At 37.1% G+C, this 12133-nt stretch overlaps 1 protein-coding gene across 4 annotated transcripts in view; it reads left to right on the plus strand.

Annotated features, from left to right (window-relative positions):
• Positions 1-7234, plus strand: part of LOC132988034 (prolyl 4-hydroxylase subunit alpha-2-like) — a 29492-nt gene extending 22258 nt beyond the window's left edge. For 2 of the 4 annotated variants that reach the window (XM_061055118.1, XM_061055119.1), the window contains exons 12-16: positions 2021-2080; positions 2152-2217; positions 4663-4731; positions 5710-5806; positions 6011-7234. In XM_061055118.1, coding sequence (XP_060911101.1) covers positions 2021-2080; positions 2152-2217; positions 4663-4731; positions 5710-5806; positions 6011-6081 — 363 coding nt within the window. In that variant the 3' untranslated portion in view covers positions 6082-7234. The remainder of the gene's footprint in view (positions 1-2020; positions 2081-2151; positions 2218-4662; positions 4732-5709; positions 5807-6010) is intronic. The other 2 variants (XM_061055122.1, XM_061055121.1) reach the window with 2 other exon arrangements.
• Positions 7235-12133: the final 4899 nt, after the last annotated feature.

Genomic DNA, 12133 nt, shown 5'->3' on the forward strand with positions numbered 1-12133 from the left:
TCATTTCTCCTGATGTCTGTTTGTCTTTTCCTTACATTATTCAGAACCATTGCCTCATCCTCTCTTACCTCCACTTTTCACCCTTCTTTCAAGCTTTGCTGGATTACACTTCTTATCTCTGTCTTACTAAAGTGAAACGTCATATCAATGTGGTGATTTTGTGTCAAGGTTTGCAAAATATATCTGCTGCTTTAATTCCTTTGATTCCAATGTATGCTGGTATTCAAAGAAAGAACATCCTCTTTCCCATCACTGGAGTTCTGTATAATGTCTGATTGTCTGATTGTTTTGTCTTCTTGGTTAATGATCCTGTCTCCTCCATCCATTGTATTGCTAAAAACAGCTGTTAGCGTTTCTCTGCTGTAAACTGATAAACCTTCACTGATTCTCTTTCCATCCAATCTCTGGAACAGTGAAAGTAAACCTGATCAGTTAACTTTATAGCATATGTATCAGTGTTATGAGCTAGCATCAGCTACACATACAAATACAACAAAAAGCTAGCCCTAACCTGAAGTGTGACAGAGAGGTCAAGAGATGGCAGTGAAGAAAGGACTGGTTCTCACGACAGGGAAAACATAAGGATAGGTCAGCTAACCTACACGCCGGTCTGTCGGGCGACCGGCAGCCTGATCGCACTGGGCGGTTTTGTGATCAGCGACGAGCCTAGGCTTCGTCTAAGAGTTCAGGTTTAGTTGGATCGCATAAGAAGATACGGCTGGTTTCAAAGATAAGTTCATGGGTGTGGGTCGCAGTCAAGTCCGGTAGCTTCCAAGTCGGCATCCATACGGGTCCTCTCCCAGCTGCCGCTTCACCTGAGTCTAAATACTTCATTTAACGGCAACACAGCACCGCTCTGTGCGCACGTCAGGAATGGTGCGTTTAAGACTAGCTGACAACCCAGAATAAACACAGCTTAAACCCATTCTCTATTCTCCCCATGAAAACCATTCCAAAGAAATTTACAAAACAGAATGATAAGGACTAAAAAGAACCTTACTGTTCCCTAACAATCACTGATGTTTGTTCTTTTGATGAATTTATTATGTAAATAGAAAGTTTCCCAGGTTTTATGATCCAACCACACACCCGTGATCTATTAATCCAAGCACAGTTTATTCAAAATAAATGATCTTAAGGGCAACCCTTTCTTCACCCTGTTTACTTCCAGCAAGATGTCACATTCAATGGAACACTTTCTCACATATTTAAAAACGTCTTGCTGTAAAGAGCCAGTGTTGTTCTTTTGTTTGACCAAAAATCTGATATTATTTTCTCAAAACTTGCCAGTACAGCTAGATACCGGACAAATCAAAAGGACTTTTGTCTTTTGAAAATGTTAAAGTCACATTCCTCTTAACTTTCCAATTTTTATTGTGATTATTTAATTAAGAATGATATACAAAAAACTTAATTTTTCAAATTACTCCAGCATCTTGTGATTTTCATTAACATTATAGAAAATAACCAAAGGCTCAGTGCGCTGCCTCAGGTGTTCCACTTTAACAACAAATTGTCCTGAATAGATTTTTTTCACCTAGTATTACCTAAATGTAGCTTCCAAGTAAGAGTTCCTTGATCCCCTCGGACAGGCAAACCGTTTGTGAGCTTTAGGAGGCAGCACTTTTATGTATCAAGAAATCCGGTTTCTAAATGTTCATATGAGTTCTGCTACATCTACAGTATGTTTTAAATCTGGCAACTGAGCTATGAATTTGTTATGATGCATCGCTGCATTAACCATGTGCATCTGTGGAGCTTTCTAATGTTTTCTACAGAAGGATATAAATATGCGATTTTCTATGTATTGTACTGAATGGAAAAAAACCCCACAGGGGTTTATTATTAAAGTTAAGAATGTACAATGTCATTTGAATATGTAAGACGTGTAATCCAGTCATGTTTTCACAGGTTATAGAGTAGATATGAATGGATATGAGTGTAGTTAGTGCCCTTAGTGGCAGGCTCCTAGTGCGAGTCGTTTCTTGTGATGAGTGAAATGTTTAAACATCTGTTGCAGCGCCCTTTTGACAGCAGCCTCAAGGCCGATGGAAATAGACTTGCTACCTTCCTAAACTACGTAAGTACATGTGTGTGCGAGTGAGCAGCCTTTTCATCTTGTATTTTCATTTTTGAATTTTATCTTCGTAGAAAGATGAGCCTGATGCTTTCAAAAGATTAGGCACTGGAAATCGCGTGGCAACTTTTTTGAACTACGTAAGTACGTGCATCCAGTCGCCGTTGATTGAAGGCTGGTTGTAGCAGTCGCCTGAAACTGTCAGAGTCTTGCAGAGATACGTAAAATAACGACGACCTCTTAACATTTTGTGGCCGTTGACAATACCCATTCAAAGTGTACATGGGAGGAGCAAGTGGCCTTTCCATACATGGTGACCACTGTTTACTACTACTTCCTTCTTCATTCTTTGGAAGATTCTTAGAAGTAGCAGGTTTAAATTTTAAACCGCTATATATTTTTTCAGACTAAACTAAGTAGTTTTGGTATGTCTAACCAATATAAGACATTTTAAAGATGTTAACATGTTCGACACATGACACATGAATGGGTCACAGTTTGGTTAGGCTTTGGTTCCAAAACGACTTGGTAAGTGTGGTTAGAAATCACGGGGTTAAAAGAAAAATTCAATGTATTCAAGTGTTGGTTCAACACAGCTCACAGAAAGCCGTCTATAGAGTGAAAGTCCTTTGATTTTTTTCCTCACTCATCCTTCCCGGACCTCTGTGTTGCATTTCTTGGTTTACAACATCATCTTGCTTCCTGAAGGGAAATAAAGATTACAGATTGTAACACAGACTTCTTTGGATTTGAAACCATAAATGTGTGTCCCCACCTGGACTTAAATACCTCAATTGACTTTCCATTAGAATTGTCACTTGATGTTAAGAGATCGTGGTCATTTCACGAATCTCTGTGAGACCAGGTTGCCTTAAAAACTACGTAACATTCTTAATGTTTTAGCTTCATGGGCATATGCATACGCTCTGGTTCAATCTTGCACTTGGATTGATTGACTTTAATTAGGTTGGTTATTTGGTCTGTAATGTGTAGTTAACAAACATAAATGAAGGTCCAAGATTATTTAATGAATTTTGGAGCAAGAGGCTGTAATATGTCTACAGATTTTTTGGGAGTTGATACTCAAATATCATACTGCTAAAGTATACATAGCCCAGGATGACTGAGAAACTTTAGTGTACGGTTATTTTAGGTGTTAGTTTTTGGTCAATCAGTTCTTGTACACATTGTGGAGAGTTTTGTTGGCCATTCCCCATTAACATGTTGATGAATGAGCCACTCCTTATTTTACCCTGCTAACATCGAATAGGAAAACAATGGAATATGATATGATGATTTTCTCTTTTCCCTCAATTCAGTGTGATGATGGATATCTTACTATCTTTCTTTTTTCATGATGTGGATGTGCACCAGTAGTACTTATATAGGACGGTTGATTAAAATAGCATAGAAGGAATTTGAGCCTGGGTAAATTCTATTATATTTATATAAATATATATATTTATGTAATTGTATTATAATAACCTTCTATTAAATATTTTCTATGACACCTAAACTGGCACATTTTGTGGAAAAACAAGGAGTGGTACTCAATTTCAGATAACAAAATTAAGGATTTATTTTAACAAAAAAGGCTTAATGCAAAACAAGAACTTATTTTTCAAAGGCTCAAAGTCCATCAACATCCAAACACAGTGATCAAAACACAGAAGATCACAGGAATCTGCTAGAGGCTCATGTTATCAAGGAAGGCATAGATATACAGTATGACAAAAAGGTATAATTATATGACAAAAAGTGACCCAGAAGGGGATGAACACGGAGCCTACACAGACATGGGTGATCAAATCCAGGTGTGACAAACAAGACAGGAGAAACTGATGAGGGGAATCACACACAAGGGCAAAAGGTAAAATAAGATATAAAACACTGGGGAAAGAATACAAAATAAAACAGGAAACACTGAAGACCGACAGGGAACTCAGGGATATAACAGTAGCAACACACACAAGGGAAGGAAAAGGCAAAACAAGAAGCAATATCAGATAGATAAAAATACAAAACTAAACCAGAAACTCATGATACTAAACATGTTTACTTAGGAAGAACCTTAAAGAGTGAATGAAAAATGAATATTTTAATAATATTTTATTATTCATTATATGCCACTAGAGGTCATTACATCTAAGTGAAATAAGGTTTTCTTATCTGTGTTTAACAAAGTGGTCGATCCTTATTCTCTTCATATGAGAAGTATTTTTCTTTCCCACACTTCAGCCTTATGTAAAGATGTGTAACTTCATTTTGTTCATCTTATTTTTTTCTATCAGACATTGAGCATTTATTTGTGTAATTTTATGAAATTTTCATTTTTTTGTAGGTTAATTCATCAATTTTTGTAAAAAATGCAAATAAAATATTCTCAACATTTTTTTTTGATAATTTCTCTGACTTTGAAGAAGCTTTTAGTCAAGACTTCTGATTTGTAGTTCAGTAAATGAGGCTTTGACAAGTAGAGCGACAATATTGTCTCACTTTATTTTATGTATGTTTATGGATTGTTTTTTTTGTTTTTTTTTCAAATATATGTTAAGATTCTTTAAGCGCTTTTATTGTCTTCTCAGATGAGTGATGTGGAGGCAGGCGGGGCCACGGTCTTCCCTGACTTAGGGGCAGCAATCAGGCCGAGAAAGGTAATTTATATGTGAAGACGCTATAAAAATGTATTTGCTTTGATATTAAAAGTTTTATTACTTTATGCAGCTAGTGCAATAGTTTCTGTTATATCCTCATTTAGTTCAAGGGGTTTGAGAGGTCCAGCAATTAATTTCAGCAACACAGACAGAGAATTTAGTTTGACTGTTGTGATTGTAGGATTTTAAAGGGACATGAAACTTTGTGGGGTCAGCGTAACAATTGTACTTTACATTATGGCTACTGATGACCTGATCCATAGGGAAATCATATTAATGAAAAACAGTGATGTGCCTAAAATAGACCTTTGATGGGCACCTTGGATGATATTAGACACAGAAGATGAGAATATCCAACGGCAATGTGAAGAAAATAGATTTCAAGTGATAGAAGACCATTTGGTAATTCTTCCAGATGTACAGTTGCATTCAAATGTGTTGTCTTTTTTCTGCAACATTAGTGGGGTTTCAAATTATTTTTATTAAATTACTATAGGGTACATTTCCAACACAACATTTTGCAAATGTAAGCAACAATCTGAAGTAAAACCCCCACAATTTACACATAAAATAACTGTTTAAGGTTCAAACAGAGGGGGAAAAAATCGTAATATATTTTTTAACCTCCTCAAATCAAGGAACATAAATGTGCATCAAACTACTTTTTTATGTGCCAAAAACGCACAAAACCAACATTAACAGTCAAAAAAAAAATCTGTTTTCACAATAATCATTCTTGAAATCCATCATACAAACACTTTAAAAGAAAAAATGTCAAACTTAAAATGAAATAAAGCTATAAAGCGATAAATTATAGTTGGTCAATGTGTCAGGCAAGAAATGTGTTACCAAGCAACCTAAAGTTCTCTTAAGGACATGTTGGGTCTGTTTAGGTCCAAAGTAAAAGGCTAGAAGACACATGCTGTGTGTGTCCTCAGTGTGTTTTGTTTTACATTTGAATGTTCCTTCTCTCCACAGGGGACAGCAGTGTTCTGGTATAATCTCTTCAAAAGCGGGGAGGGGGACTACCGGACCAGGCATGCGGCCTGTCCTGTCTTAGTGGGAAGTAAATGGGGTGAGTCAGGGTTCTTGCCAACCCAGTTGTTTGTGTGTTACTGTGCAGGGGTGCTGTAATGTTGTACTGTCCTCTGCCAATGTTAAAAGAAGAGACTTTTTTCACTTTTTCTTTAAAAACGTCCATTTTATAAATACTTAAACCAGCTAGAAGGAGGATTGTCCTGCATGTTGGTTTATGTGTCTTTTTTTTCTGTTTATTCAGTCTCGAACAAGTGGATTCATGAGCGAGGGCAGGAGTTCAGGAGACCCTGTGGCCTGACAGAAGTGGATTGAAGTTTGAACAAACCCTACAGAACAAGCATTAACACACATACACATACATATACACACAAACAACTCCTCAGCAGTGCCTTAATTCTGGTAGTTATACATAAATCTGTTGAAATCTACGACACAAACACATCTGTTCTCCCCCTCAAAGTGTCTGCATCGGCATGTGCAGGCTGGTGTGTGGGATCTGGCTTTGTTAAGTTTCACCAGAAGGTGCAGAACATGCTCTACTATGTTTCCGCACACCAGCAACATTTAATTGAAAAAAAGTGAATAAGATTAAGGGGTCAAAAAAAAAGATCTCTAAATGTAATTGAAGAAGCGAAACACAAAGCTGTATCAGCGCGGTCTGGAAATGATATTGTTCACCAATTGAACAACAATTTAAATCAGATTTTAAAGGAAATGACCTTGTGTAATCAAAAAAGTGTAGGTCCTTTGCTGATTCTGTTTTTATGTTGATAATGAGATTTAACTCTCAAATGTTTTCATCTCTCTGGTGAACATATTGTTCTCCAAGCTGTTAGTTTTCTTCTTTACACTGTTAGCAGCTATTTCAAACTTTTTGATTTAAAAGCCTTGGTTGTCTCGCAGAGTTTTTGAAATCCTGGGAAGGACGGGGGAAAAGGGAAAGAAAAAGTTTGATTACAATAAGATTGAATGTTCTCTGGAAATGTTTTTTTTTTTTTTTTTTTTTCAACTTTAGTACAGAAGCATTTTTCAATAGTGAAAACAGACTGGTTTTGGACTGTGCACAACATTCAGATATTAAACATACATCCACAATGACAGAAATGTCCCTTTAAAAAAGAAAATCCTGGGATTCAAACTTACTGTTTTTTAAATGTTATATAAATATAGATTTTAATGAAGAATGGAAAATGTTACCACCAGTTTTAAATTAAATGAATGAAGACACCTTTGTAAAGGGGAAAAAATAACTGTAAATTCATTTCCCTTCAGTCTTTATAGTTTACAACCTACCGTTAAGTGTCTTATTCCTGTCTTCAGGCCGAGAAAAACATGTCCTACAAACCATGTATATTATTTATAGAGTGTTTAAATTATTACACTGTTACGTTGTGTGCTTTTTTTTTTTTTTTATACAAAATGGCAAACAAGGAAATCAATAAACAGTGTCTTTTGTTGCAAAGTTCTGTGGCTCCCTGATATTTTTAATGGTTTCATACTCTGCTATCAAAATGTCCCTCTTCTCGTGTATTTCCTTTTTCCAGATTATATTTGAATTTCACAGCCTTCGCTGATACAAAGTGGGTTTTATTGTATTTTTTCACAAGCACAACCTATGGTGATGGAGATCAAATTCAATGTCGAGATGCGCTAAAACTGCATTTCCTTAAATGACCAATTGAGGCAAGCCCCAAAAGTGAGTCGAACCCTCTAGACCAGCCAACCTATTACAATTTCAAACTTAAAAAAAAGGTTGCAACCATCAGTAACAAGTTTTCTGAGCCTGACCGACTCAGCCCAAAGGCACTTAATTCCCCCCTCTGACCGAGGATAAAGTCTCTAAGCTTAAACTAGACCCACCACCTGTCCTCTGGTCCTAATATACCATCAAGCCTCCTGCAGATCATTTATTCTACACTTAATGCTGCACTGATGCATATCATCAACTGCTCTCTGTCAACAGGTGTGTTCCCCACTGCATTCAAGGATGCTCAGGTCACCTCTCTGCTCAAAAAACCCCACACTTAACCTAGGCCAGGTCGAAAACTGCAGACCGGTTTCATTTCTGCCCTTTGTGTCAAAAATACTCGAACTTTTATCAAGTCTCTGAGTTTCTTTCCAGAAATGATCTGTTTGACAAAATCAGTCGGGCTTTAAGTGGGGCCACTCTACTGAAGCTATTGTCAGTAACAGAATCGCTACGAGTGGCTAGAGCTGCGGGTCAGTCCTCAGATTGCCACTTGGGTATACCTTTGTATGCTTGTTATTTCATACAAAAGGAAAAACTGTCAAAGATCTTCCAAGTGTAAACTTTATCCACGTGATGAGGAAAATTGAATTGGATCTTATTACCCTGTAGTTGAACAGCGAGTGTTCACAGCACATTTAGTAAAATCAGAACTGAGAATCAAAGATGTGAAATAACGATGAGTAAGTAATCACACAGATGTCTATAGAGGTTCATACTCAGGATCATAGATTTTGCCAGAATTTGGCCCTGAAGCATCATACATATTTTTTTATATGATCTAGTTTGTGTCAGTAAGTGTGTCAAACATACTGTACGTGTATACATGCACAAACCACATCCTTTTCAGGTTTAGTACAAACATTGAATATGTTGTATTAAATGAATAGAAGAAATCGCTTATATGACGTTCAAATGAAATTTGAAAGTTAATTAAAAGTCATGTGTACAACAGAGCAGAAATAGGATCAGCAATATCCACAACAATGAACTAGAGTTACGTATTCCCCTCTGCCTCCTTCCAACGGATGAAAGGACATGCCAAACCAAATAAGATTTTATATTTGTCTAGTCCCAACAGGAGGCAAGGGAGCCGCCATCCTTTCCCAAATTCTTCTAGCTATTTTTTTTTATTACGTCACATACAAAGAAGCAGGAGTTCAGTGCAACAGTTACTTATGTCAGGAACGTGACATAAGCAAATGTTAATCTTCTCTGCTTGTTGTGTAGTTGGATTGGTTTTGGAGTTTTGTGTCTTGGTGTTTTACTACAAATGCTAATTGGCTAACTACAAATGATTTAATTGAATTTTTACTTTTGATAATGATCATGCGATGATCACAGACTGATACCAAAAGCTCCTTAAATCACTTTTCCCTGGACACTGCTTGCCATATATTTTATCCATTATAAGTAAAAGCATGTGTGTCGCACCTTTTCAATCAAGTCAAGTCAATCAATCAAACTTTATTTGTATAGCACTTTTCATACAACAATGTATCTCAAAGTGCTTTTACATCAACATAAATCAAACAGCAACAACATGACTCCCTCCCTCACCCCCACCTTACGATCCAAAAAATAAGGTAAATAAATAGATAAAAACATGTACTGACGGACTGAGGAAACACTTTCATTAATTCTTAATGAGGAAACACAGGAGGTTAAAAATTTAATAAACCTGGATAAAATGAGATTCAGTTAAAGCTAGGCTAAAAGGTAGGCCTTGAGTTTGCTTTTAAAAATGTTTACATTGCGTTCTGCCCTCAGGTCTCCAGGTAAATTGTTCCACAGACAGGGGCCATTGTAATGAAAAAGATGTACTCACTGTAGGTTTCAGTTTGGACATTTGGAACAACTAAAAGACCACTTCCAGAAGACCTGCGGGCTCTGGTGGGCTCAAAAGTTAAAAGCAAATGGGATAAATAGGTGGGAGCAAGACCATTAAGAGCTTTAAAAACCAATAAAAATAATCTTAAAACCAATTCTAAAACAAACGGGTAGCAATTGCAGAGACTTTACAATCAGTGTAATGTGTGCTCTCTTTCTGGTCTTCGTCAGCAGTCTTGCAGCTGAATTTTGGAGAAGCTGCAACTGAGAAATATTCTTTTTCGGAAGACCAGAAAGAAGAGCATTGTAGTATTCAATTCTACAGGTGATAAAAGCATGAATAAGTGTCTCTGCATTGGCTTGAGAGAGAAACTGTCAGACTCTGGCAACGTTCTTGAGGCGATAAAATGCCTTTTGCCAAGTTGGTCTGAGATGTGGAACATATGGACAACACAGCAGACCATGTCTCTCTCTCTCTCTCTGACTCTGCTCAGCATGTGTTTGTCAGTAGACTGTTTGTGTTGACCGCTTAAAGAACAAACATAAGAAGCAGAGGAAATTGTTCGGTTATAAAACTCAGATGGCATCACTTTCCTAGATAGATAAGAAAAAAATAGCATGAATACAAGAAGTAATTGAATTTCAGATATTATTGAGAAAGGGCACTCTTAAGAATCAACCAGCAGTGACCTCTTGTGCAATGTGTTTCCCCTCAACTGCTTTCAGTTCATTCTTGTGTGTAACTTTCATAACCAGATGCAAAAGAAAGATAATTTACCTTCAACAAAAATAAAAACAATCTGGAAATGCATTATTGAGGATAATCGTTTGTTATCTAAATCTGTATTACTACATCATTTTCAGATTTCGCTAAGGAAAATGAACCCTAAGCTGGACTCAGATCAAATCAGTTGAGCTGGAGATTTCCTGCAAAAATGCGGAGGTAGAAGTTGGAAGAGCCGGAGAATGTCAAAATGGGAAAGAAAGACGGCAGGCAGGCAGAGTGAACTTGTTTGTGAACTAAGAGAAAGACCATCCATCACAGGGAGAGGAAGGGAGTCAGAGGCCACAGAATAGTGAATTTAAAGATTGTCTGGAATGCAAAGCTTGGTTAAAATGGAGATACCAGCTACACCATGACATTTATAATGGCATCTTTTATTGAAATGACAACACCTTAAGTGTCCCAATGACATTTACAAAAGTTCCATTGCACCAGCTTGCACGCCTTGATGACTTTCACATGTAACAGTTGCATGAAATGGCTTACATCATTCAACTTCAAATCTGAGATCATTATATCCTCCCAGGTGATCATCTTTGGTTTTTTTTTCAAACTGAGAGGCTGAGATGAGAAGCCCATGTCCTGCTGCTGTGGGTGAAATGATGTCTAATCCAGATGTGTCATTCATACACCTCTTGAAACAGGTTAAGTTCTGCAGCTATTCAACTTGTCAGATGGTTCAAGGTTCAAGTTATCTCTATTATCCCCGAGGGGCAATTTGATGTGCAGCCAGCAGTAAAAGATATAGCTCCTACTGTGTCAACGATCTTAAGACATGATAATATACACATGTGCTTGTTTGTGAGCTAAAGTCTTTGTAGTTGTATTTTAAATTATGCAAGGCTTGGTGAAGCCTGTAAATATGCATTCCAGAATCAGGATCAGGGCAAGCTATCTCTGTCTCTCTGCACTTTCTGAAATAAGTTTGTGATGGTAATAGTTGAGGTTTGTAGTCTGAGGTGAGCTGATCACACATTCACATACCCACAAAGCCACAAACACAGACACACAAGAGGTCACTGCTGGTTGATTCTCAAGAATGTCATATCTCAGTAATGTCTGAAATTCAATTGCTTCTGAATTTTATATCCAAAAAACTCAGAAGTGCTTATTATCAAAAGCATAAAATAATAGGAAAAAGCCAATACTGCATATCACTGGACAACAATATCCAAACTTGCACGTGTATCATTGTGCTGCAAAAGTTAAAGCCGCATAAGTGCAACAAATCTCGTGTTTGTCCTTGGAATTTAACAAGAAGCAATGGACTTAAATCCCATTTTCTGCTGCTTTCACATCTGTGTTTAAAATCCTTTTTTATTAGATACTAGTTCAGGAATTGATATGTCCATTGGGACAGCTCAAGCTTCAAATCAAGACTTGGGTAAGAGGGTACCTTGCGTCACAGTGTAGATACACAGCTCAGGATTTAGTGCAAGTGTTTCAGCTTTTACATTTCTCCTCATCCTTTATTTCATAACTTATAAGAAATAAGCATAAACATAATAATAATAACTTATAATAAATAAGCTCCTCTGGAGTCGTTTCAAAAAAATGCACGGTAACCTTTCATCGCGTGTCAATAAATGTAGTCTGAGCGAAAAACTGGACTCTAGTTCTTCCCCTCTGCTCTGTTATCAGGCTCTGAAGATCGAGAATGGAGACTTTGACTCTCCACGGGGCATCCGCCAGCTTCTCCAGGAGAAGGAGTTTCATTCGCCTGTGTTCAACAAATGCCAATGCACTTCTGTTATCCTGTTAGGTACCGCAAGAGACTCTAACAGTATCCTACAGTCCAACATCAGTAACAACTGCCTACACTACTAAGTAGGCCAAAAAGGATAGACAGATTTATGAGAATCAGCTAACCATGATGTTTGGGAGTTTGTATAAAAGAGTCCTGTTCACAAAAAAACAAATTGTGGTGTTGTTTCAATGTAATTAAAAAAAGAATGTGATGGTTTGCAAAACTCAGAAACTCACATTTCAAATAGTAGGAAAGT

Source organism: Labrus mixtus, chromosome 14 (genome assembly GCF_963584025.1).
Source record: "Labrus mixtus chromosome 14, fLabMix1.1, whole genome shotgun sequence".
NCBI classification, from domain to species: domain Eukaryota; kingdom Metazoa; phylum Chordata; class Actinopteri; order Labriformes; family Labridae; genus Labrus; species Labrus mixtus.